The 27977-nt window shown below is 45.4% G+C and overlaps 1 protein-coding gene across 1 annotated transcript in view; it reads right to left on the bottom strand.

Annotated features, from left to right (window-relative positions):
* RBM20 (RNA binding motif protein 20) overlaps positions 1-27977 on the bottom strand; it is a 219159-nt gene that overhangs the window by 73339 nt on the left and 117843 nt on the right. The window contains exons 2-5 of the mRNA XM_055560987.1: positions 5826-6903; positions 4371-4432; positions 1670-1761; positions 791-888 (exon numbers count right to left, since the gene is read on the bottom strand). Coding sequence (XP_055416962.1) covers positions 791-888; positions 1670-1761; positions 4371-4432; positions 5826-6903 — 1330 coding nt within the window. The remainder of the gene's footprint in view (positions 1-790; positions 889-1669; positions 1762-4370; positions 4433-5825; positions 6904-27977) is intronic.

Genomic DNA, 27977 nt, shown 5'->3' with positions numbered 1-27977 from the left:
CAATAGACATGAATTTGAGCAAATTCCGGGAGACAGTGGAGGACAGGGGAGGCTGATGTATAATAGTTCACAGAGTCACAAAGAGAAAGACACGACCTAGCGAATAAATAACAACAAATTCGCTTTATGGGGGGCTCTGTGGCTCACTGCCTTCCACGCGTTTCCCAGGGAGGAAAGGAAGCTGGGTAGCTCCTGGGAGACCAGGCTACACGGAGTGGGAGAAGCAAGTGGGGAGAGCAAGTTGTCACAATTGGTGGAAAAAAGAGGGATGAGCCCTTAGAGCTTTGGGACCAAAGTGCACACTGCAGAGAAGGAAACAAACACAACTAAAAAAAGCGTTATGCAGATGTCACCATTTCCCCAAGGAGCCAAAAATAACCACGTGCGCCGAGTCCCTACTTTTCAAACACATTTTCTCTTTCTGTTCAAGTTTCAGAATTACCCACTCAAAGGAAACGGTCCACTTCAATAAAATGTCAAAGTGCTAGAAAACACACAACACACAAACACACACACAGACCTCAAACTTATTTTTTTCTAAACCAGGACCGAATGCTAGAAAGTCTTCGAGTGCTTTCAATTTGAAGAAATTAAGTCAGACTTTTAATCTGTGTGTTTCAACCCCAGTTGGACTGAATTAAACGCTGACCTCTGCTTTCCTGCCCTTCACTAAGCGCCATCTGTACCTACTTCACCCAGCCTCCTCTGCACCTCTACACCCAGGCAGAGAAGGTGGTAAAAATGCTTTGATGATGACGAGTGACAATGGAGAAAATGTTTCTGTACTCACATTTGTCCCTGGGGAAGCTGAAGGGAACGCGGGACTTGACTGAGTAAACGACCTCGCAGGGATGGCCGCGTATGACGTTCCAAGGTTTGAGGAGTAATCTGAATGGTAAATTACACAAAATCAAGTGAAAACCCAGTCATTTCCTTGACCTTCAGAACTCCTTGTTTATGGATATGTGCAAGAATCATCCCCCCCCTATTTAAAAATAACAATGACTTTTTGTCCAAATGTTCTTTTTAAAAATAATTAAAGTTAGCTTTTCTTTCTTGAAATAAATCATTCAAAAGAAATGTTTAAAAGTTGTAAGGCAAACATAATAATAAATAACTGGGTTAACCCTAACCCCCCAAAAGTCATTATCAGGACAGAAGTGGGAAGGGAAAAGTAAAAATTCCCTTTTAATATAGTGATTAGTGGTTGGCATGATTATACTTCTGAGTGTGCTGATAACCAGCAAAGCTTTAGGTCTAAAACACGTAGAAAACATCAAAGAGCCCAGAGAGCAAGTCCAATGCCTCTTAGCATCTTGGGATCTGTTTGCTTTACAGATGTCTAAGGAGGGCACATCGGGGACATTTGGTTAGTAAAGATGAGGCACAAGAAGCCTTTGGGAGGGGGCTTCCCTGGCAGTCCAGATGTTAAGCCTTCGCCTTCCAATGCGAAGCTTGGGTTCAACTCTGGTTGAGGAGCTAACATCCCACATGCTTCTCGGCCAAAAAACCAAAACATAAGACAGAAGCAGTATTGTAACAAATTTAATAAAGACTTTAAAAATGGTCCACATCAAAAAAAAAAATTCTTAAAAAAAAAAAAAAAGAAAAGAAGTCTTTGGGACACTGCTTTCTGCTTCAAGCTGCTGACCCGTGGGCCCCTCCTCACCTTCCGTCCCAGCGGGGTTATAAACGGCTGTGCTGTTGGGAGAGCCACACAGTGTTCCCTCTGCGGGACCGAGGACACACCGCACACCAGCGCTGGAGGGGGTGAGAAAGGGGAACTGGTTACTCAATAGGTTAGACAAAGAATTGCCATGTGACCCAGAAATTTCATTAAGACACTCAGACCCCAAAAAGTAGAAAGCAGATGTTCAAACCAAAACTTGTACACAAATGTTCACAGCAGCCCTATTCATAACAGCGGAAAGGTAGAAACACCCAAAATATAGATCAGAAGTTGAATGGATAAGTGAAATGTTTTTTTATATATGAATATTATTCAACCATATAAAGGCTGCATATGCTACAATGTGGGTTGCACTGAAAATATTATGCGAAGTGAAAAAAGCCACAAAAGGTCACATATTATCTGAGTCTATTCATATAAAATGTCTAGAAGAAGCATATCCATGGGGATAGAAAGCAGATTAGTGGTCCCCAGGGGCTGGGGGTGGGGAAGGGGATGCGCAGTGACTACCTAACGGGTATGGGTTTCCCTGGGAGTGATGAAAATGTGGAACTAGAGAGTCGTCCTATTTACACAACTTTGTCAATGTGTTAAGTACCACTGAATTGTATACTTTAGCATGGTTACTATGGTGAATCTTATGTGAATTTTACCATAATAAAATGATGGGGAACGAGAAAAGAAATGGTTTTTTAAAATCAATTTTTAAAATTGTGTTAATAACCTAAAACTAAGATCATGGCATCCAGTCCCATCACTTCATGGCAAATAGATGGGGAAACAGTGGAAACAGTGGCTGACTTTATGTTTTGGGGCTCCAAAATCACTGCAGATGGTGACTGCAGCCATGAAATTAAAAGACACTTACTCCTTGGAAGGAAAGTTATGACCAACCTAGACAGCATATTAAAAATCAGAGACATTACTTTGTCAACAAAGGTCCGTCTAGTCAAGGCTATGGTGTTTCCAGCGGTCATGTATGGATGTGAGCGTTGGACCATAAAGAAAGCTGAGCACAGAAGAATCGATGCTTTTGAACTGTGGTGTTGGAGAAGACTCTTTAGAGCCCCTTGGACTGCAAGGAGATCCAGCCAGTCCATCCTAAAGGAGATCAGTTCTGGGTGTTCATCGGAAGGACTGATGTTGAAGCTGAAACTCCAATACTTTGGCCACCTGATGTGAAGAGCTGACTCATTGGAAAAGACCCTGATGCTGGGAAAGATTGAGGGCAGGAGGAGAAGGAAACAACAGAGGATGAGATAGTTGGATGGTATCACTGATTCAATGGACATGAGTTTGGGTAAACTCCGGGAGTTGGTGATGGACAGGGAGCCCTGGCATGCTGTGGTTCATGGGGTTGCAAAGAGCCAGACACGACTGAGCCACTGAATTGAACTGAACTGAACCTAAAACTTACTATCTTAACCATTTTTAAGTGTACAGTTCAGTAACGTTAACTACATTCACATTGCTTGGCCACCATCACCACCATCCAGCTCCAGAAGAACTATCTTGTAAAACTGAAATTCTCTACCCATTCACCACTAACTCCCCAAACCCCTCTTCCAGCCCTGGCAGCCTCCATTCTATTTTATGTCTCCATGAATCTGAGTTCTCTCCTGTAAGTGGAATCATACAGTGTTTGTCCTTTTGTGACTGGCTTATCTCACTTAGCATAACCTCCACCCATGTTGTTGCACATGTACGAAATCCCTTCCTTTTGAAGGCTGAACGATATTCCACCATAAACATAGACCACATGTGTTCATCTAGCCTGGACATTTAGGTCGCTTCCTACCTTTTGGTTATTGTGAATAAGAAAGAGAGGCCTTTTGAATGAGCTCATTTCTAAACGCTTAACCCCATCTTCTATTCTACTTCCCTGGGCCAGAGCTCCTCTTTTCTGTGTGGGTGTCTACAACACCCTCAACACTGGTCTTCAGGTATCTGCCTTTGCCCCCTACCACCTGAATTCTCAGCATGGCAGCTGGGGTCCCAATCAATGAAGCCAGAGCACATCCCTCATCTGCTCAGCCCTCCAGGGCTCCAGCTGCACTCAGATCAAAAGTAAAAGTCCTCTCGAGGAGCCAAAGTGCTCAGGATGGGGCCCCACGACTTCCCTGGCTCTTCCCCCCAGGTACTCTGCACTGCTCACACTGATGCTGCTGAGCAACCCTGGACCACACCAGGGTCTTCAAAGTTGCCATTCCTTCTGCCGGGAGTGCTGGTCCCCCAGGCAGTCATGGCTCATTCCACACCCTCCTGGTATGTCTTCAGTGAGGTCTCCCTGCCACCAGCCCCTGTGAGTGAATGCACACACACATACGTACACACACACACACACACACATACACACTCTCTCTCTCTCTCTCTGCCCTGATGCTGTTTTCTGTTTTCTCATTAGCATTTACCGCCAGAGATGCTACTGGGTTGGCCAAAAAGTTTGTTGGGGTTCTTCTGTATGATGTCATGGAAAAACTCAAAAGAACTTTTTGGCCACTCCAACACATACCTCACTAGCGTGTCATCTGTCACCCCCTGTCATTAAGTATAAGCTCCTTGAGCACAGGGGTTGGCTTGCTTTGTCCTCTGTTTTCCCAGCAAGAATGGGGCAAAGCACACAGCTAGATGAAGGCTTGCTGAGCACATGCAAGGACCTGTCCTCCTGGACAGCACTTACTTTTCAGAGAAGAGCAGGCATTTCTGAGCATGTAGTTTCCCTTTTACATGCAGCTCCCAGTCCTAGGCCAGAAGGAGAGAAAAATGACCGAAGTAGAACTGAGTCTGCGGGAAGGCAATGGATGCGTGCGGGCTTCCTCCTAAACACAGGGAGCGCAGAGCACCCAGTCGCTGGACCAACCCCGCAGGCACATCTCCCTCCCTTCCTCCCCCACCATCCAGACTCCTCCCTGCCCCCCAGCTCCTGCCGTCCTACCCAGCCCTCACCCCACCAGCGTCCACCTGCATATCCCAAGTCTATCTCAGACAGGAGCCCAGATTCACAAGTCTGATTCCCTCTTCCCGTCTCAGTGGGCCCTTGGTCCCACCGATGCATTTCTATAGGAGAAGCTGGCAGGTGGAAAGCCCTAGAAAAGGCTCAATCCTCCATCACCTCCTATATTAGCCAGACCCCCTCCAGAGATGGGAGGTGAGAAGGTATGTCCCACCGGAGTGACTGGGATGCATTTGGATGACATGACCCAGCAGAGGTGAAAGACACACCGTGGTGGGATGCCCACTAAACAGGGATTATTGTGGTCTGCAGACAGGACAAGAGACAAAAGGCTGTACAGCTCAGTGCTTAAGAGGCACAGGCTCTAGGAGGGTCAGACCCACATCTGAATCTCCACTCCACCACTTTCTGACTATGGGGTCCTGGACAAATCATTTCATCTCTCTGGGCCTCAGTCTTTGCCTCTGTAAAATGGGTGTAATAATAGTGTCTCTCTTGGAGAGTTACTGCTGACACAGACAAAGAGTATGCTAACTGTAATTATTATTGCTTTGGAATATTTTACTGCATCAGCAATACATTTTAGGGGGAAATTTATACTACCATGGGCTTTTGTTTGCAGGGGCCCAAAGCACTTTCCAACCACTGGGAAAGTGCCATGAGGCTCTACCTCCATTCTGCAGATGGACAAGCTGAGGCCCCTCTATAATAATCTGTCTAGGTCCCATCTGAGAATGACTTTCTTGTCTGACTCAAAATTCTGCTAAGTTTTTCTCCGTTTGTACTCAGTACAATGTATGTTCTCAAGGAACATAGACTCTCAAGCTTCCTGGTGCTCTACAGAGAAAAGCCCTTTTCAAGGAGGCAGAGGCTCTAATTCCTGAGTCCCTTTTCCATAACCCAGGTTGGGTCCCTTGATCCCCACTCACCTTGACTCTCTCATCTATAAATACAAGTAAGACTCTCTTACTTGCCTTAAAGCAAGAGACTGGCCCTGATACATTTCTGAAATTCCTGTTGGTTCTAATACCAAGGATTTTAATCAAGGGTAGCTATGGCAAGATCCTGTCACCCAACCCCCAAGTGTCACAGTTCTTAGCCCGTGAACAGCAAGGGTTGGGTTGTGGTGGCCGGCTCCCCCAGGCTCCAGCTGGAGCTCCCAGCCGGTCTCAGATGACTCACCTTCAGATCAAACACCTTCTTGTCGCAGATGCTACAGACGTGCGGCAGGTGGAGGGGGGCCACACCGTGGAAGTCATTCAGCTCGTGCGCTTGCAGGGGCCGCAGGGACAGCACTGCGGGCTCCTCCTTGGCCCGCCTCCGGGCTCCGCTGAAGCCCTGTTTGCTGTTGTTGAGCCGACCCCCAAAGGAAGGAGGGGTCCTGTCTGGTGTGGGCTCCTCGGGGTCATAGAGCTCATAGGGCTGGCCAGGGGGAGGGGGCCACAGGCTGGGGGCTGCCGCAAGATCAGGCTTGCTCTGGCCAGAGAACCCATGGGGGCTCTCCCACTGGCTGTTTGGACCCTGCAGCAGGGGACCCACCTCGCCTTTCAAGGCCCCGGCTGGCTCAGCCACAAATCCACCTGCCACCTGCGACCCTTGGGCACTGGGTCCGTAGAAGTCCTTGGGAAAGGCAGCCTGGCCATCTTGCCCTGAGTGGCTGTAGTGCCCTTCGTAGGTCACGCTGCCCGAGGTAGCAGCCGAGGCTGGCAGGAAGCCGGGCTGACCATCGGTTTCAGAGCCATATGCCTGGCCAGAGTTGGCTTTGCCATATTCGTAGAACCCTGCAGCAGCGGGCGCGGGCCCAGTCTTTCCAAGGCCCAGGATGACCGCTGGCTGGGCGGGGGTCTGAGGTATGAAGGAGTGCATCACCATGGCGTTGGGGGGCTGGCTGGGAAGGCTCACCGTGGGCCCTGGGCCTCGCGTCTGGCCAGGGGGTGAGAAGGCGAGTGCGTTAGAGGGAAAGCGGGTGCTGGGCACGGTGGCCGCGTGTTGGGGCACCCCGGTGTGGCCGTGGGGGGCGCTGATCATGGACGGATGCCGCAGCTGGTTGAAGAGAGGCTGGGACATGGCCACTTTGGAGAGGACTTGGTTGAGGACCGTCGCGGCCGCGGTGTTGTTGGTGACGGCTGTCTGTGCCAGCTTCAACCGGTGGAGGGTGAGCTGAGCTTGCAGCTGGGCCAGTTGGAGGCTGGCGGGCGAAGGAAGCAGCGGGTTCGGGTTACTGACCGAGAACGGGGTCTTGTCCAGGAGCTTGGCGGCACTGTGAGGAGACAAAGGGCTAGATGCACGGCGGCTTTCCACCTGGCAGGCAACGGGCTGCTTGTCTGCTGTCTGTGGTCCCCCCTCCCATACAAACAAGACCTCCCACACAGGCCCCACATATGATCCAGTCTGCAAAAACCTGTGCTCATACACATCAGTGCAATAATCTTTTAAATTCCAATAGGTGGCTCAGACAGTAAAGAATCTGCCTGCAGTACAGGAGACCCAGGTTCAATCCCTGGGTCAGGAAGATCCCCTAGAGAAGAGAATGGCTACCCACTCCATTATTCTCGCCGGGGAAAGGCAGAGAAGCCTGGTGGGTTATAGTCCACAGGGTGGCAAAGACACGACTGAGCAACTAACACACACAGAAAAATTCTTACAAGGTATAATGTTCAAACTCGCTGGTAATCAAAGAGATAAAGTCAAACCATTAGAAACAAATATTTGCTGACCGAAGTAGCAAATACACACATACACATAAATGACAGCACTCAGTGCCGGTGAGATAAAGTGGAATGGACACAAGGTCAGTGATAATCGAAACTCGTGCAACTTTGCCCAAAGGTAGTTGGGCAACAGGCGCTCATTACAGCCATATTCTTCGACCCAATAATTCAATCCTATAAATATGCCCTTAAGAAAATAAGCTAAAATGCAGACCAAACTTGATCTGCAAAGATGTTTAATAAAACTACATTATTTAAGGGTCCAGTGTTGAAAGTTATAAATATCCGATAACAGCAGGGAGGTGAGTTTTAAAGCGAGTAAATTATAATACTTTGGCAGGATGAAATGTTCGGTAAGCATTCACTACTGATGCAAGAATTTCCATTGTGTTATGCAATATTTAAGACATTCAAAGAAGTCTTCCCATCATCAAGTTTAAGATAGAAGATATTCCATCACACTAAGTCCTCCTTGGGGATCTGCTCTCTCCATCCTCACCCCACCTTCATCATTGCCAGTGACAGACATCATCTTGAATTTGGTCAGGTCATACTTTACAAAGAAAAAAAAATGCTGACAAGAGAAAATCCATCTACTCTAATGTTAAGTAAAAAAAATAGTCTTCAAAATTATGCAGAGAATGAATTGTGTGTGTATATTTGTGCCAAACACAATTTTATCCTTGTCCTCATTTCACATCCAAAAGCAATAAGAATCATGTGGCCTTCAGTCCATTCTCAAACCCAACTAGCAAAAGAAATTTAAAAAAAATTACAAGGGAAGAATCTGAATTTTCGATCATAGGCGGTGTTGGGCTCTCACAGAATTTTATTGCGGGGGTGTTCTGTCTGACACGTGCCTTTCCCGTGACTTCTGTTGGTTGGTTATGGTATTTTATAGACCAAAAATCAGGACCTGTGAACTGGAAAGGGAACAGACATTCCCTTTCATGGTATACGTGGTTACCTTTGTCAGGGCCGTTTTGTAAGACCCTGTATTTCCTGGTCTTAAACCCCTTCTGGGGAGTGAGTGCAATCAGGAACTGTGTTTGGGATGTTGATAAATTGGAATTCTCAGGACATCTTAATGGGAAGAATGGAACTGTGCAATTGAGATTGGGGTTATCATGGACAGACATGGCTATACATTCAGCATGCCTACGGAAGTGTGGGGGAGAAACTGAAAAGCTGGGACCATTTAACAAGGTGTCCACTGTCACAGGCTTCGTACAGCACAAGTCTGATGATAATGAAACAAAGGGGAAGGGCCGGAGGGTAGGCATACAAAGGAAAGAGAGAGAGGTGGTTGGCATGTCACACCTCTCCCACTTTGGGTTGGTGCTCTGTACTGGTCTGAGAGAATGAGCACAGGCAGGTTGGGGAGGCAGGTGAGGGGGAGAGAGTCTTCACATTTACTGCGACGCCATGTGACCAGTGCTTGTCTATGCTGTCTCACTGGACTTGTCCATCAGTCCTATGGGGTGGGTAGTGCTATGTGCTGTGCTAAGTCACTGCAGTTGTGTTCTAGTCTTTGCGATCCTATGGACTGTAGCCCGTTAGGCTCCTCTGTCCATGAGATTCTCCAGGCAAGAATACTGGGTTGCCATGCCCTCCTCCAGGGGAATCTTCCCAACCCAGGGACCGAACTCAGGTCTCCCACATTGCAGGCAGATTCTTTACCATCTGAGTCACCAGGAAAGCCCAAGAATACTAGAATGGGTTGCCATTTCCTTCTCCAGGGGATCTTCCCGGTCCAGGGATTGAACCCACATCTCTCAGGTCCCCTGCACTGCCAGGCATGTTTGTTTGTTTGTTTGTTTGTCTGTTTGTTTTACCACTAGCACCACTTGGGGAGCCCATGGGGTAGGTAACTTCATCCCAATTTTGCAGAGCAAGAACCTACAGCTCAGAGAGACTAGGTGACCTATTCAACAAATGCCTACTGTTGGTGAGTACAGACCAAGGAGTCAGGCTTTCCAAAGAAGAGAAAGGGCACAGCCCTCTTCATGGGCTGCTTCACTGTTTTGTCCAAAGTGAGTTCTCAGAACATGAGGCACCCCCACGTTCAAATTCAAGCACAAAACACATCTCAGAGCCAGACAAACACAGATTTGCCTTACTCTTTCTCATTCTATGAGAAATCAAGTATTGCCCTTAAGTCATTAAAGAGATAGGATGTTCCCTCAGCCAGCAGCCTTGCTGTGCTCCAAAGACAGAGCAGGCTGGTTGCATGTTAAGATACTGCAGGGTTGCGGGGAGGGGTCGAGGTTAAAACTGGTGACAGACCTCTTCTCCTGTGGGTACTGTGCTGGTTGCAGCCAAGCCTTGGTGGCCCCACTGTGGCTCAGGCACACATCATGGCAGCAGCAGAGTTGGAGAGGCACTGTCTACGTAGGCGAGAATGTGAAAGGCACAGGAGGATGGTGTAGAGGCTGGTGATAGATTTCTACTTGTGTAGTATTAAGTGGCTGAGCTTTAGAGGAGCAATTAAGCTTAACTCAAAACCCTGCCCACACAGGGCCAACCCTTCCTACCAGGTCTGTACCCAATGTAGCCTGTCCTTGCTAACAAGGCGATAATGAGGTGCCAACTTGGTTTCCATGACGAGAGTAAGACAAGGTTGGTTTTGTTTTTCCCAGAGAAGTCAGCTGTATTTTCTAAAATTGTGTTCTGGGCTGGAGGGAGCTCTCGCTGTAGATTCCCCTTCGCCTCTGAAAGGACATGTGGGGAAGAGCTGTCTTTCCAACGAGGAGAGCCAACCTCGCTGGGTATTTGTAGGTCAGCCATGGGAAATGAGTGCTTTCCTGAGGATGGCCCAGGTTACAGAAGTCTACTCATTCACATGCAGCATAAATTAAGAAGACCGACTAGATTTTCTTCTCGACTTCCGCTTTGCCTGGCAAATTGGTCCCCAACTTGAATCAACCTTGAGTAGAAGTGGTTTCATAAGAATCATCAGAATCAGATACCCTTTTGAGCCAAAGACCCTTATATTAAAAAGAAATGACACATCATCCTACTTTTAAAAAGTCTTAAAATTCTCAGCCTATCAGAGTTAGTAACTTAAAATTCAGGTGCAGGGACTTCTCTGGTGGTCCAGTGGTTAAGACTCTGTGCTCCTACTGCAGGGGACACAGGTTCAATCCCTGGTTGGGAATTAAGATCCTGCATGCCACGAGGTGCAGCCAAAACAAATTACAAATAAAAATAAATTAAAACATAAAATTCGGGTGTATATAACAATCAAACTTCTGAGCCAAAAATTGGGGCATGTGGTCTGAAACCCTAAAGGACAATGGATGTCACCCTCCTGTCTTCCTACCACCTCAGTCTGTCACTGTTGCATCCCTGCCCTGTATTGAAAGTAACTGCTTATGTGCCTTTCACCCTCCATTAGACACAAGCTCCACCAGGGAAGGGAGCATTTCTCAGAGATTCTCGCATTTTCTAGGCACGCTTGCTTAAACTTGGTGGGCACTTGGTAACTGCCATGAACAGAATGAAGAAGGAAGATAATGGATGAATTAAAGGAAGGAGAATCTAAATATAGCCAGAAAGCAAATGGATTTTGCTGTTGTATACAGCTTGAACTTCACTCAGGTACAGAGTCATCAGAGCAGGAGTTCCAATACACTCTCTCCCTGTCCTAATCTAGGTTTGTGTGCTTGTTTTTTTCAAATGAAGTGTTTTTTATTTTTATTTACTTGGCTGTGCTATGTGGCATGCAGAATCTTAGTTCCCTGACCATCAAACCTGTGCCCTCTGGAGTTGAAGTGTGGAGTCTCAACCACTGGACCACCAGGGAAGTCCCCAAAAATCTACGTTTTGAAATCAAATGGACAATCCCTGTGGTAGCCTGAATAATGAACCATCCCAAATATCTCTACATCCTAATCCCCAGCAGCTGTGAATCTTACCTAACATAGTAAAGGGGACTCTGCAGATGTGATTAAATTAAGAATCTTGAGATGAGAGGTTATCCTGGATTATCTGAGCTGGCCCAATGTAATCACAGCCTTCCTTATAAAATAGAGGCAGGAGGACTAGAGTCAGAGAGAGAAGATATAAGGATGGAAGCAGAGGCAGAGAGCAGAAAAGATGCTATGCTGCTGGCTTCGAAGACAGAGGAAGGGGCCATGAGCCAATGAAATGCAAGTGGTCTCTAGAAATTGGAAAAGACAAGGAAATAAAATTTCCCCTAGAGGCTCCAGTAGAAACCAGCCCTGCTGACACCTTGACTTTGGCCTTGTGAGACTGACTTTGGACTTCTGACTCTCGGAAGTGTAAGAAATTTGTATTGTTGGAAGCTACAAATTTGTGGTAATATGTTACAGACACGATAGGGAACTAAAACAATCCACCAAGAAAGTGAGATGCAAAAGAGGCTTCCACACAGAGAGGCGGGGGTGGGTATGGGGACATTGGCTGGATTTGTTGGTATGAACTCTTGCCCACAGCAGTCCTGGGGAGCACAGACCATCTGACCCAGGATCTGAAGACCCTCTGGGAACTTAGCCAGGACCCAAAACAACACAGAGGTCTCTTCCTTTTCCAAGTCAGATTTCTCTAAACAGCTGGAGCAATGGTACCCTGGGAAAGCTTAGAACTGCAGACCCTTAGGGACCAACTCATCTACCCCTCTTGTCAACAAAGAAAGTGACTTGCCCAAAGCCAAAGAAAACCCATCTAATCAGAACCCAGAGCTTTCAAGCCAGCCTCTAGTGCCTGACAGAATAGCTTTGCCTCCAAAAGTCTTAAGTTTCAGAACTATTTCATCACCAAATCATCATCTCCATCCATATTTCTCTGTGGTCGTCCTCTCTGTTCAGTGAGATGCTGACTCCCTGCCACAGGCGAGGCATTTGCTGAGCCCTGGAGAGAGGTGGAGATGCAGGCCCTTCTGGAAGCCCGTCAGCTCCAGCGATGACAGCAAGGATGCCCTCTTGTCTGGGGAGTAGGTGGCGAGCACGGCTCTACGCATCTGCCACATCCTCTCCTAAGTCTTGTGCGGCAGCTGTCTACAGTCACATGGTCAAACCTGAGATCCGGGGAGGGAGGGAGAGCAGTGCAGTCGGGCACAGAACCTGGGCATCTGGCACAGAGCCAGAATACCTACCACACAGCCCCACGGAGGGCCGGTCCACTCCCGGCACAGCCACTCGGGTTCATTCAGGCCTCGACAAGGCTCACTGTCCCCAGAGCTGAGGTTTCCTTTCCTTTCCTGAGCCATTCATTGTAACAAAGAACTCACAGTGCATAATTACATCCAAAACTTTGGTTACCTACTCACTTGGAAAGTTGGTTGTTTTTCCCAAATAAAGCAGCATTTCTCTCAATAATTTTAAAAATAAAATACAATGTAATGGAGAACAAGTTGCCTTTATAAGCCGGAAGATTTAGGAGCTCCAGATGAAAACTGTTTCCGATGATTTAATTCCATACTGTCGAAAGGATGTGCAACATATTGCATCTCCCAGGGCAGCCAACAGCTGTCTGCAATGCTCACTCTTTGCCCCAAAGCTCTTCCACATTTTATGCTGAGTACCCAGCAGGATGTGATGATGGATTAATATTTGAGCACAGTAACTAAGGCACTCTCCTTCCTCAGTTCAAGTCAGGGTGCTGGAAATTCAGCAAGTTTTTGTGACATAATCCGTCCTGTTCTGAAAGGAAAGGATAGTGTTCAGGACACAGACAGGGGCTGCAGAGCCTCTCCTCTGAAACAAACTCCAGCAGAGGGGTCAACAGGACATGGACCAGTTCGATTCAACCAGAATGGATTGAGCACCGATTATGTGCCAGGCAAAGTTGCTAGAGATGGAAAAAGAGAAACGTCCTGAGACCACGGGGGAGACAGATCAGCGCAGAGAAGATGAATATTCCCACGGAGGTAAGCACAAAACAGCAAGGCAAGCAAGGAAGTGGTTCAAGCCTCAGATGTCTCACAGCAATGTAACAAGTGAAACAAAAGACCAACTCAAGGGCTGTCCCTGAACTCTAAACAAAACCTTTGAAACAGTCTGGGTTTATTAATCCACCTACATGTGCAAAGATGCATCAGCTGTTGGTGAAAGGCAGTTGTAGGGTGAGTTATGGTCAGAGACCAGCTTCCAAGTGCCTGTTACTGGTGGTGTGACGGGGGAAGTGAAGTCAAGTGTTGGTGGCTCAGTCATGTCCGACTCTGCGACCCCATGGACTGTAGCCCACCAGGCTCCTCTGTCCATGGAATTCTACAGGCAAGAATACTAGAGTGGGTTGCCATGCCCTTCTCCAGGGGATCTTCCCGACTCAAGGATCAAATCTGGTCTCCTGCACTGCAAGCAGCCTCTTTACTGTCTGAGCCATCAGGGAAGCCACACATGAATTGCTGTAGAGGAAAACAAGCCCTGGGTGGGCTCGAACCACCAACCTTTTGGTTAATGGCTGAATGCGCTAATCGATTATGCCATAGAGATATATGATGGGGGAAAATCGCTTAATTTTTTCCAACCCTCAGAAATTTTCTCCTTTATAAAATGGGGATAGTAATATCTACCCAATATGATCCAGCCAGTCAGAGCCCCCAGCCACCGTGACTGACTCAGGAATGGACACTCCCAGATGCTATTGGAGCCATTAAGAGACAGACCCTCGTCATCTTGTCAGGCCATGCCTGGGTTGCTAAACTGGCTGAATTTAAGCTACCGCTTAAGGAGAGGCTGCCTGAGAATAAAGCTAACCAACAGACACTGGCCTGGAGATGGGCCAGTCCACTCTGGGAGTTGCCTTGAGCCGTGCTTGGACTTTTCTTTCCATGAACCCTGAATCTTCTTGGACTTTTCTTTCCATGAACCAATGCATTTCCTTTAGGTGCTTAATAAAAATAATAAGGTAAAAAGAAAAGCAGCCTACTAGAACCATCTGCAAGTAATCTGGATGGTTCTCTCTGTGGTCCCACATCGAATCAAGAGTCCCCTGTCACACTCCAGCTTCGTCAGCTGGAGGCAAGGGGTCACTCAAGGAAAGTTCGGGCAGTCACTTTGGTGTGAGTACCTGCTGATCAAAGAGACCTGTTTCCTGGAGATTCAGGAAGCAGAATGCTCCCCGATCCTGGGTGGACTAAGAGCCATGCACTGTGATCACAAAGTGTGAATAGGGTGCCAGGGAAGAGTCCCCACAAGAATAAGGGACCCAACTTCCTACAGGTTTGCAGATCCAAAGCTGACCACGCAGGTGCTCCTGTGAGAGGGGACAGAGTGTCTTGGCCCTCACCTGGGAGAGTTTCTAAGCAACGCCTTTGAATTCTCAGCACCTAACAAGCCAATTTTGCTGTACTGAGAACTGGCTTTATTATGCCAGACACTCATTATCCCCCGGGAGAAAAAGTTCTTTATTACAGATACAGTTCTCTGGTCTCCTTTCACTTGGAGCAGAGGTGAGTGTACAATGAGTACATATTGGGCTGTGGGCTTTACGAACCAGGGTAGGAACCAAGGGATCCAGCCCTAACTCAGTGCTTATCAGCTGCGTCACAGTGGACAACAGAGCTTATCTCTCTGAGCCTCAGTGTCCTCAACCATGAAAAGAGAACTTACAGTCTTTCCTCATTTATATCTTGAGGACTGATTCAGGGTTCAGTAAGGAGCTGTCAGAACGCTCTGTAAATTATTTGGCACTTACAGATGTAAAGGCGTGGCACTGGCCAGAGATTATTGGAAAGAGAACATCTTTTGTGTGATCACAACATATTCTTCCTTTTCAGAAAATGTTCCTTTATAGAGGAAGTGATATTTATCACTCACATCCATGGAGATAACCTCGTTGCCACTAGGATTCAGAGTAGAAAGAGGTAAAATTGATTCAGCCATATTAATGGAGTACATATTGGGGTATACCAAGGGCTGAACCATACCAAGGACTTCCCTGATAGCTCAGTTGGTAAAGAATCCACCTGCAATGCAGGAGACACCGATTCAATTCCTGGGTCGGGAAGATCATCTGGAAAAGGGATAGGCTAACCACTCCAGTATTCTTGGGCTTCCCTTGTGGCTCAGCTGGTAAAGAATCTGCCTGCAATGCAGGAGACCTGGGTTCAATCCCTGGGTTGGGAAGATCCCCTGGAGAAGGGAAAGGCTACCCACTCTAGTATTTTGGCCTGGAGAATTCCATGAACTGTATAATCCATGGGGTCACAAAGAGTCAGACACAACTGAGTGACTTTCACTTTCAACCATACCAATGTGGCTGCGCTCTGCATCACATATGACAGGCAGGGATGTAAAGAGCATTGCCCAGAGGCTAAGGGCACAGGTTTCAGAGTTTGTATCAACTTGGATATGAATTTCAGTTTGCCACATATCAGCTCGTGACTATGAGCAAATATTTATTCTCTCTCAGCCTCAGTTCTCATTGTTAAAGTAAAGATGGTTATGTCTAAGCTATAGGTTTGTTCTGAGAGTTAAATGACAGGGCAGACATAAACTGTTCTGCACAGCTCCTACATGCAGTAAGCAGCCACTAAACCAACGCAGCAGAGACCAGCACCACTGCTGGTCTTCTTACCACTGTGTTACCACAACTAATATTACTCCCATCACCAGCATCCTCGTCATCAGCAGGGCAAATGGCAGGTGAGCTCTGCCAAGGCAGAGAGGATGCAACTTCCTTAGAAACAGACAGAGATAGATGAAAGAAAACATAAAGAGATGCAAACACTGAGGAAAAAAAAAAGAATTTAAAAAGTAAATGCAGACGTGTGCTGAGAGAGGAATAGCAGGGGTGGGGACGGGGACTTGGAGAAAACACAGAGAGTTAATCACAGCTGCTTGGTGAACTGGATAAGTAGTCAACAATAGATTTAAAAGCCATAAAACAACACAAGGGCGCAGCTGAAGTGTAGTGGTACCAATGTGTGTGAACTCACACCAAGTTTTTCCCTGGTAATGTTCGTCCATCCAGAAGTAGAAGCCAAGAACTGAAGTCCAGAGCACAGCGGTACCTTTGTCAACCGGACCAGTCACATTTTCAGTAAGCACCATACCTTCCACAATAAACAATCAGGAATTTAAATTCACTTCCAGTTCAACTCATCTCCCTTTCCAGGCCACAATGAATATGCCATTTCTTCTTAAGTGCTAAGATACAAAATATACAGAGAGCTCACAAGAGAATGTTTTCCCAGCTTTGCTCACAGCTTACAGAGCAACCAAATCAAGAGCAATGGTCAGGGTCAGGGACGGGCTTTCCATTGCTTCCTGGGAATGGAACCTCAAATCACAAGCTCTCTAGTCTGCTATAACACTCTTAGAAGCTAGGTCAGGATGTGACCCTTGGGAATAGCCCCTAAATGTCAGGTTACAAAGATGACAATGATGAGACCACAGTAATACTGGGGCAGAATTCCAAAGTGCACCTAATTATCACAAGTGTAAAGAGTCGGACACGACTGAGCGACTGATCTGATCTGATCACAAACGTAAGAGCAAGAGATCTCAGAGGTCATTGAGTTTAACCCACTCATTTTACAGAGGAAAAAAGTGAGACCTAAAGTAGTTGGTATAAGTGTAAGTTAACCCAACAACACAGCTAGAGAGGGGAGAGCTGAGGCTGGAACCCAGTCTTCATCCTCCTTCCTTGGGGCTAATGCAGCCACTGTGGCGGATGCGCCCCCATCAACATGCATCAGGGGAGTCTTCTTTGTGGGAGAAGAGTGAGATCACAGACTTTTTTGACAGTGCTGCCTTCCTGGTAACAATAGGGCTCCTGGATTATCACTTGAGAGGCCTCTGTGACTAATTTTGAGATGACTGGGTCCATGCTGGCACTGTCCCGTGTTTGGGTTTTAGCCATGACATTATCATGTGATGATTCATATCACCATGACACATTCATAATAGCAATCATAATCCTATTATCTCTCTTTTGTTTTGTGACTTTCAGTTGGAGTGTTAATAGATGTTTTCACCTCATTAGCTACCTGACCGCCAGGACAGTTACATGGTTAGGTAAACACGATACAACCATTTCTAGTTTATAGTAAGACTGAGTGAGACCAAAAAAGGTCAGATGAATCATATGAGGGCATCCAGCAAATAAGGGACTTGGCTGGGACTTGAATGAGGGTCTTTTTACGTACGACCAGTACCCTATCCCCAGTTTACACATTCATTAAAGGGAGTTTATAAAACCACATTCCTGTATCTATTTCCTTGAGTCCAGTTTTTTTTTTTTTTGGGGGGGGGGGGTGTTGTTTGTTTAAAGTTACTAAAATAAAAAGCTATTTCCTTTAATTTGTGCTTTCCCCCCCAACTTCTCATAGTGTTTCATTTTATTTTTTCCAGCTTTATAGGTATATAACTAACACACGGGGCTTCCCTGGCGGCTTAGATGGTGAAGAATCTGCCGGCAATGCAGAAGACCCAGGTTCGAATTAACATATGACGTTCTATAAGTTTAGGTGCACAAGTAATGATTTGATATATGTATATGACATGAAGTGATCACCACAATAAGTTTAGCTAACACAGTCAGGATGTGATTTTAACTAACACATCTGATATCAAATCACCAGCTCTTTGGTCCATTGTACTCAGTACCACTTTAATCAGTCAGATTAAAATTCTCGGAACCTGGGGGACATGTAGTCACGAAGGTGCAGCTAGCGATTTTATAACTGACAAGAGAGGGCCTGCCTGTCCTGCCAGAGTTATTAGAAGTGCTTGAAATGTGAAAAAAAAAAAAAAAAAAGAACTGATAACACAGCAGAAGCAGAGAAATGAATACACATCCTGCTAGAGTCATAACAGGAAAAGACTTCAAGCACAGAGAGAATGAATGTCAACTTAACCACCAAGAACTAGATATTAGCTTTGGTTTTTCTTTCCTTTCCTTTGTACCAAATTTCTTTCTTTAAAATATCCTTTCTTTTATGAAATGATGGTATTGTAGGTGCTAATTTATTTTTCATATTAGTATTTGTTTTGAATTTTAAAACTACAAAAATCTAGAGAACATAACAAATACTTATTAATTCATTGCTCATCGATCAAAATTAACAAATACTACCATTACAGTCATTTTAAGCCCAAGTATTTTTTATCAAAATAATAAAATTATACAGACAAAACTGACATCCCTTTGAGACTGCCCAGTCTAATTCCACCTTCATCTCCCCCAATAACATCCACATGTGATTTGTGTATCTATTTACCTATATATCTGTTTGTTTACCTATCTATATATAGAAAAATTATAAAAGAGACTTTTTCTATACCTGCATGAGCTTACAGAACAGCACATAAGACTGGTTTCAACAATATTTCTCTTAAAGAAACAAATACATATTCTTTCAAGTTTCTTTTTACACACTGAACGTTAAAAGCAGCATGATACAGTGAAAAACTTGGTGAGCTGGAAATCAGAAGATCCAGGCCTGGACCTACAGTTACTATTTACTTCTGGTGGGATTATATATCAGTCAACTTCCTCTTTTTTTTTTTGGTAAAATGAGAAAGCTGGATGAAAGGATCTCCAAGGCCTGTTCCACCTTTGAAATCTGATGACTCTAAGGTTTAATCTCCTCATCTGTCAAATGGAGATAACAATGTCTGCCTTACTAACTGTTATAAAGATCAAACATTATGTGCAGGTGTTCTGCAAAACAGTGATGATAATAATAATATTAGTTGAATAATACTGAAGAATAATAATTATTAATACTACTCACTAAAATTAAGCTATTTTTAAGCTTCTGGGAATACTTTTATTTATTTTTATTTTTTTTATTTTTTCAGAGTTCAGACATGATTTTATTTATTCGAAAACCCTTAATAAGTCAACCACCTCTATCACCCTGTAGAGGATGTGCTTACTTCGGATTCATTTCTGCAAGTGCTGAATACTTTTAAAGAAACTATTGTTACACTACTGTTGTTAAACATGTAACTTGGTTTAGACTGACATGTTGCAGTCCAGGCAGCATGAAATAATTTAATTTCTTCTAATTGCTTTCTTGGGTAGGCAGTTCTGCACAAGGACAAGCTCTCAACTCCACCCATGAAGACTGAGTAAATGAAATATCCAAAGTGCCTTGCCACAAGATGCTGTCTTCTACAAAGCATTCCATAGACAGAACCAGGCTTCCACAGTAAAATGAAGCTCAAAGTACTTTGGGTCTGGAGTTGGTTTGCCTGAGACGTAATTCTTCAGGAAATGCATGCAGAATTTCACTCCTTTTGTGAAGGATGAAATTGAGGGGATAATTTGACTTATAGGGGTTAGGAGAGATCTTTCTGTTTTCTCAGTGACATAAGGTATGGTGACCTCTCAACCCACTAACTCTTCTGGGGAACATCAGGGTCTTTGAGATGGAAAAACAAGCTGTTTGAAATGTGTATTTAAGGGAATTCCCTGGCAATCCAGTTTTAGGGCTCTGGGCTTTCACTGCCGTGACCCAGGTTCAATCCCTGATCAGGGAACTAAGATCCTGCAAAGCCAGGGTATGTCCAAAAAAAAAAAAAATGAAATGCATGTTTTAAAACTGTTAAACAAGTTCTCTAAGAAGCCAAATGATAATGTTTCTACATGCAAATGAAATATTTAGGGATTTATAGGTCACTAGCTGAGCGACTTCACTTTCACTTTTCACTCTCATGCACTGGAGAAGGAAATGGCAGCCCACTCCAGTGTTCTTGCCTGGAGAATCCCAGGGACGGGGGAGCCTGGTGGGCTGCCGTCTATGGCGTCGCACAGAGTCGGACACGACTGAAGGGACTTAGCAGCAGCAGCAGCAGCAGCCCCAGTGAAGAACAGTGTGCACATAAACATGAACACCTTTGCATATACCGCTCCTTTCCCCTGGACCACCTCCGCCCTACTCCCCCTCACCTGGGTAACTGCCATCCTTCAACATGCAGCTCACATGGCACCTCCTCCAGGCAGCCTTCTCTGACTTCTGCCCCCCTCCAGTGTGTGCTGGTGTCTCCTCTGTCATCCCCCATAATGCCCTGCAGTTCTATCAAGCCTCAATTACACTCCGTTCTAACTCCTACCACCCTCACTGATAATTATCTACTCAATCACTCATCTCATGTCCTCATCTAATACCCCACAGTCATTTTGAAAGCAGTAATTATGTGTCCATTTCATGTCATAGTGCCTGGCACACAGTAGGTGTGTGGAACCAATAAACACACCCATACTTGTACACACCTGCTCCATGTGTATGCGTGCGGAGATAATAGCTGTGTATCACATTCTCAGTTTGTTTCCTGGCTAAGTGTTCCATGTGTGCTGCTACAAGGCTTTGAAGATGAAGCTCCGTGGAGAATGTGGATTAGACTCAGTCTTTGAACACTGTCAAAATTATGTAAATAACCACCATCCACATCAAGGATAGAATTCTAAAATATTCAACAAACAGACTTGTTGCCACATTTTTCCTTTTAACTAAATGTGAAGAAAATGCAATTTCAGTGTGCGATCTGAGGAGCTATGTGTCTAATCTACACGATTCTGAGATGAAACACATGCTCCAGGAATGCTCCCTATGTTTTCTAAATTTTATTTTCAGTTTATATCACTGATTTTTTCTGGTAAGTGTACAAGGAGGATTATAAAATTCAAGTTAGTATTAAATCACAATAAAAGTTTAATCTTAAAGAATTTAAATTCTTACTCAATAAAGCTGGTCCTTTCCTAGAGTTGCCTGACTGTTACCCTGGACATTTTAATCAGTGTCAGATCAGATCAGATCAGATCCCTATGAAACCGAAGAGGTGTTATGGGGTATTTAGGGAGGATGCCAAGAGAGACAGTTTTTGTTGGTAAGTCAACCCACTCCTTGGACAGGCTCTGCCACGAATAATTGTACATCTTATTGCAATCAATTCGCCCTGCAGACCTCAGTTTTCTCATCTGTGAAATGGAAGGGCCAAATGAGACAACATTTAAAGCTCCTTTACGCTTCGTGATTTTAGGATGGTGGGCGTTTTCCTAAAGCTGTTACTCATGATACACAGAAAAGTGAGGATGATCTGGCCACAGTGTAGACAGATTTTGGTCCTGAGAAATCTGAGTTTCTAGCCTCTACTGCTTCTCTAGTCCTGGGTAATTTCGGGGCACTTAACCTCTGCTTAACAGATATGTCTGTAAAATGACAAAGTGAAACCAGAGCAGTGATTTTCAGGTGTTGGGGGAAGGGGCATCAGGAAAGTTTCAAAACACAAATGCTGGGCTCACCCCCAGTTTCTATCTTAGGAGAGCGGAGTTGGGACCTGAGAATTTGTGTTTCTAACAAGTCCAGGTGAAAACTGATGCTGCACTTTCAGAACCACTTACTAGACAAGCTTGAATTGACCTTCCAACTCTAAGAATCTATGGTGGTGGGTTATAAAGAATTTAGTAACAGTTGTATTTTTTTAGGAGCCACTTCTATCTACTAATTGTGCAGTACCCCAAGAAGGGGCTTCCTTTTCCGTGGGGGTTTTAGACACTGCAAAAATGTGGTTATTCTTATACCTAACTTCCTTTAAGAGATTCAGTTGGCACGTTCAACAACATTTGACCTCCTGCAATCAAAATGTTCAAGGTTCACAAACCTCAGGTAATTTAGTGGATTGACTGGCTCAGTGTTATGTTATCTTTGTTGACTAGGAAGAAAGCATACCTCCATTTACCCTGAGTTCAATGATGCAGAGGACAGAGGATCAGACTCCAGTATGTCAAAAGTTCTTTAGTCAAGCAACATCATTATTATGAGAAAGCCTACCTTCCAAACTCACCCTAGACTTAAAAACCAAGTTTTTGATAAAATCATCTGTATTGCTAGATTTCAATGGTATAGCAATTATTCGGGGTGTTTTTTAGAATACTGATACTTGGGCCCCATTTCCAGAGATTTCTTTTCACCCTAGGCATTGGGATTTTTAATAGCTACCCCAGGAGATTTCAGAGGAATCAGAAACAAAGTTTGAGATTCACCAATCTCTAAAGGAATAGTATCAATCTGTTCTTCTTTACCTTGGTCCCCACAAGCCATTTCTGTCACTACAAAAAACATGTCCATGTGTCTTAAATTGTACTTATGAATAAACATTGAAATTTTTATAAGCCCACAAAGGGTCACAAACACAGCAGGCAATCGATCAATATTTCTTAGCTAGACTGAAGCATCTTTCACACAATTCAAAAAATATTTTTTGTGGCAAGACTTGTTGCAAAGTATATAAATAGTTTTTGCTGTAGGAAGCTGGGTGAGGTTTGCTGGCGTATGACTCTTGCTTTCTAAATGATAAGCACCTTGAAGACATCATCCACATCCTAAAATCTTTCAAATTCCTGAGTGTCTGTCTGGCTCAGTGCCAGGCAAATTAGAGGCGGTGAACAAACACTTATTCAACTCACTTGGATTTACGATTGTCTCTAAGCCCATGGGAACAGAGACCTTAGCAGAATATGCTAAGTGATTCATTGTGGAGTATGAGGTATATGTTTCCTAGTGTTCTGGGAATGTGCACTGTTTAATTCTTCTAAATTCCTTAGAGTAAATGAGAGTATTATGGATGGGACTTTATAAATACACCATATAACTATTTGTTTGAGAAAATGGAGAGAAATTTCTGGTGCCTTAAAAAACCTTTCTGACTACAGCTGACAAAACACAGGTGCCCCCCAAGGCAGAGAATACTCTATGTGGGTGACTTCTGAGTTTTGTCTCTATTTTACTAAGCTGTGGTCCTATGAAAGTTACTGTGGAGAGAGGATGAAAGACAAAAAGCAGCAACAGAGGGACAGGCCCATCTCGGTTACACGTGTGCGTGCCCTTGGAGCCATTTTCTCAGATCACCGCAAATTAAGCCTGTGGTTCAGATCCAAGCAAGATTGAGAACTGCCTCGGCTGAGGCAAGTAGGAATGGTTAAAACCCAATGGCTGGCTTGTCACTCAAAACTGTTCTCCAGCTCTTTTCCCTGCCACCCCATCCATTGCTAATTAGGGGAAGCCAAGGCTTGACATGTACACAGTCCTCTATGGTAAAATTGATTATTATATTACTCTGGAAAATAAGGAAGTCATTTTGTTCAAAATATCAAATTCCACAAAATCATATGTGGCAGCTGTTAGTGTATGTGTGTGGGGGGAGGGGTGAGTGTGTGAAAATATTAACCCTCTCCCCTTCAGTTTTCTGACATCTTGACAAAAAAGGGCACAAAAAGAAAGGAGGAAAAAAAAAAGATTCCAATGCATGTAAGGCAGAAACCAATAGCAAAGATAACATCTGGATTTTTTTAAGGTTAAAAAAATTCCCACAACATAAGACACATCACACACGCCATTTAACCAGAGTGTGGATTTGCTCTGACACACTGGCAAGCAGAGAACCAGTATTCCTCTCTCAAATGTGTCCAAGCGACTCTTAATTGCATCAGATGAAGAAATGAGGTGAGTCATGTTTGGTTGTGCTTGAGCCTGCTAACACATCATCACATCCATGTCCAACTATGTCCCCTGAACCTCAGGACGTAAGTTTATGTACTTGCTTGGGGACTGGTTATATAGTTTTACTTTGTAACTTAAAGATATCTAAAGTTGCTGAAATGCGTATCACAGCTCCTGCAGAGGTGCTCAGAAGCGACTTGCGAGCATGCTTTTCTGGCAAAACACCCCTGCTCGTGAATCCTAACACCGCGCTCCCCTCCGGTTCATGAGTCTGACTGCACTCAACAGACACGGGACCTTTCAAATGCCTTAAAGTTCATTTTCCATCATCGACAAGTTCCAGCAATGAACACAACAAACCTCAACCTTCGGAGACCCTCATAATTCATGAGGTTTCGGGATTTCAAAAAGGTCCCCTCTATTCCCTCCGATCTGGTGACAACGCAATCTGTTTTCCCGTAGCCACGCAACTTTTCTTTATAAAAGAGTTTAGTAACCAGCATAAAAAGAGCATCTAGACTTCCTTGACATTGGGATTGGTGATTTCACTGGGGTCATGAGGAGCTGTTTTAGGTCACATGTTACCCCTGCCGTTATGAATCATTTATTACAACTTTTTTAAACAGAAGGGGGTGGGGATCCACACAAATCGCATACTCATGCACAAATGCTTAGCGCCAAGAGCATGGTCAGAAGTGCAGCCCAGACTAGAGAATTAAAAAAAAAACCAAACCCTTGATTTCCCGCTCGGGCTGGGGAAAGGTAGGATGACGTCATGCAACCTTACCTTTCTGAAAAAGACCAGGGCTCCTGGCATGGAAGGCTCACCTGAGGCCACCGAAGCCGGGAGTCATTTTGGGTGTCGCGCGTGTGCCTCCCTAGAAAATTCCAATGACATTCTACCAGCTTTCCACATGCCAATCATGACAAGCGTCCGCTTAGACTCTCCCGAGTCTGGGAAGGCGGCAGAGGAGGGGGGACGCCAGCAAGGGAGCCAGCGAAAGAGAAGGAGCACCCCGGGCACCACACACCCGGCTGGAAGCAGAGTCACATGCCGCCAGGAGCCATTCCTGTGGCATTACACATGCTGAGTGTAAATGGCAAACAATATCAGTCGATGTTTATACCACATGTTCTCAGCCTCTTCACATATCAATGCCCAGGCCAGCTCTATGCAGACAGGACGCCTAAGACCGCTTCTGAAGGAGGGAGTCTGGTGCTAATCATGAGGCCATTTTTAATAAAATTCCAAAGCCTTCAGTTCTGGTTTACTTTCCTATTTTTTGTGGGTGGCGGTGATGAGAGTGCTTTGTTTATTTGCTTGTTTTTGACTCTGGGTCTGGTCCTGAAGAACCCCAAAAGGACCCCGTAACGACATTTAGCAATGCAGCTGCCTCAGACAGCGTGGTCACACTGACTCCCAACCCACAAACCTCCTGATTGGCTGGCCTCTCTTTTTAAAACTTTTGTGAAGCAAGAGGAGATGGAGTGAAGTGACTCATCATTTCACCATCCCAAGTTGTAACTGCAACATTTTTCAGCAGGAAGAACAGGCTGTCTTCTGCTATAAGCAGGGGCCCGTAACTGGGGGTGAATGTCCCCCAGGGTACACTGTAGACATTTTGTTTCAGAATTGGGAGCCCTACTGGTACCTACTGGACAGAGGCCAGTGGTGCTGCTGAAATCCTACAATGCTCAGGACAGACCCATAAACAAGGACTACCAGTCCAAGAGGGCAACAGTGCTGCAGCTGAGAAAATGTCCTACAGCTAAGTACCTCTAAAAGTCTTGCAAAAAATATGACACCAAAAGCGGGGGTGGGGAGGTGGAGAGTGGAAAGAAGGAAGGAAGGAAGAAAAGAGAACAAAGGCAAGAAGCCCTCTCTGTGAGGCACTGACCAGAGACCATGGGTCCCCTGATGGACTTGCCTGATTTACAGTTTAATTACTTAGGAAGTTGCTCACTTGTCTCCCCAGGAGTCACCATTCTCCTGCCACTTTTCCTCCTCTTCTCTTTATAATACTTAATCAGACCAAGGAAACCTTCTCATGACTTTCTAAGTCAAATGCTGCTGTCTGCAGATGCCTCGTTGCCAGGTTAAACAGAGCTGCCATCGCCCCTTTGTCCTGTCTGGACCATCTGATGTTCATCTGTGATGCTCAGAATCCTATGTAATCCCTGCTCAGAACTATTCAAGAGGGTAGGCGTTTTACAAGGTAAAACCTTCCCAAAAGAGCTTAGAAAGGCTGAGGGATGAAAGCTCATGGTGTTGTTTGCCTGAGACTCCTAGGTGGGGATCGGGGTGGGGGTGGGGGTGGTCATCAGCTTCGGGTAGGCTCTTCTCCACACACTCAGGGTGTGACGTTCCTGCAGCCACTGGCAAGTCGAAGTGAAGGCCACTCTTGCCTGCCTGAACAGCTGCCCACCAGAGGCCGGTCCACCGCCCACTTGCCCACTGAGCTCCCTGAGAGCCTGAGGGCTCCTTCTTCCTAATTTAGTCATAGCCCACAGGCTGCCCCAGGCGCCCTGGCTCTCTGCCGCCCACTCAGTCACAGACACCTAAAGGCGCCAGTCCCAGATCCTGACGCACAGGGTCCAGCCAGCCTGGCCGCAGCCGCATTTCTGCTCAGGCCTGGGCCCCTCCCACGATCAACTAGTCCTCCTCAAGGTGCGAGGTGGCACCATATTTTGCCCTTCCACTGTCTCTTGTCTCATCTTATTACACTCGGGACTTGCTTAGGATAAGGGTTTACTACAAAGTGCTCCACCACACACATCTCCCCAAACCTGGATCTAAGGCTCTGCCTTTCCCCTGCTACCAAGCCAGCGCCGACAAGTGGATGGGAAGGGTTCAGGGGCCCTGGGCTGGAAGAAGCAGGAGGCAATTCTATCCCAGATGAAATGCTGCTGTTTATTATGAGAGTATGAGTTCCTTGAGGTGACACGATGGAAGGGGATCATGTGGCCTCTGCTCCAGGAGCAACATCCCAAAGCAGGTGGTGTAGTGACCCTCAGTGGAGGTGGGGGAGGGGGCTACACACAGTAACGCAACATGAGACACACCCGGCAGGTGTGTACAGCCCATGGTGAATGGTGAGGGCAGCGGAAGATTAAGAGTAGGGAGGTGGGAAGCATTGCTTCATGGACCCCGGCTTTATCACTGGCTCAGTGTGTGGCCGCCAGCCCCTGCAGAGTCCTCAGAGCTCAAAACATCCAAGTGCTAAGCACACAGGAACTTAACGGCATAACATGTGGCCATGCAAAGTGAAGTCTATAATCTACTTACTATTGAATGTTAAAAACCAGGTTCTGTAAAAAACTAAAAATAGAATTATCTTATGATCCAGCAATCTCGCTCCTGGGCATATACCCAGAAAAGACAAAAACTCTAATTTGAAAAGATACAGGCACCCCAATGTTCACAGCAGCACTATTTACAATAGCCAAGACATGGAAGCAACCTAAATGTCCACTGACAGATGAATGGATGAAAAAGATGGAGGGGGGCGGTTTGTGCGGAATGGAATACTGCTGCTGCTGCTAAGTTGCTTCAGTCGTGTCTGACTCTGTGTGACCCCATCGACGGCAGCCCACCAGGCTCCCCCGTCCCTGGGATTCTCCAGGCAAGAACACTGGAGCGGGTTGCCATTTCCTTCTCCAATGCACAAAAGTGAAAAGTGAAAGTGAAGTTGCTCAGTCGTGTCCGACTCTTAGCGACCCGCTAGACTGCAGCCTGCCAGGATCCTCCGTCCATGGGATTTTCCAGGCAAGAGTACTACTCAGCCATAAAAAGAATGAGATACTGCCATTTGTGGCAACATGGATAAACCCAGAGAGTATCATACTGAGTGAAGTAAGTCAAACAAAGACAAAAAATATGATACCACTTCAGGGTGGAATCTAAAAAAAATGATACAAATGAACTTATTTATAAAACAGCAACAGAGTCACAGATACAGAAAACAAATTTAGGGTAACCAAAGGAGAAAGGGGTGGGAAGGATAAATGAGGAGTTTGGAATTAGCAGATATACACCGCTATACAAAAAATCAACAAGGGCCTACTGTATAGCACAGGGAACTATATTCAATATCTTGTAATAAGCTATAATGGAAAGACATATAAAAGTATGTATATATAACTGAATCACTTTGCTGTATAACAGAAACTAACACAACAGTGTAAATAAACTAAAATTCAATTAAAAGT

The sequence above is a fragment of the Bubalus kerabau genome, chromosome 22, assembly GCF_029407905.1.
Source record: "Bubalus kerabau isolate K-KA32 ecotype Philippines breed swamp buffalo chromosome 22, PCC_UOA_SB_1v2, whole genome shotgun sequence".
In the NCBI taxonomy this organism is placed as follows: domain Eukaryota; kingdom Metazoa; phylum Chordata; class Mammalia; order Artiodactyla; family Bovidae; genus Bubalus; species Bubalus kerabau.
Note: the sequence above shows the minus strand (reverse complement) of the source record. Positions and strands in the feature narration are given on the sequence as shown.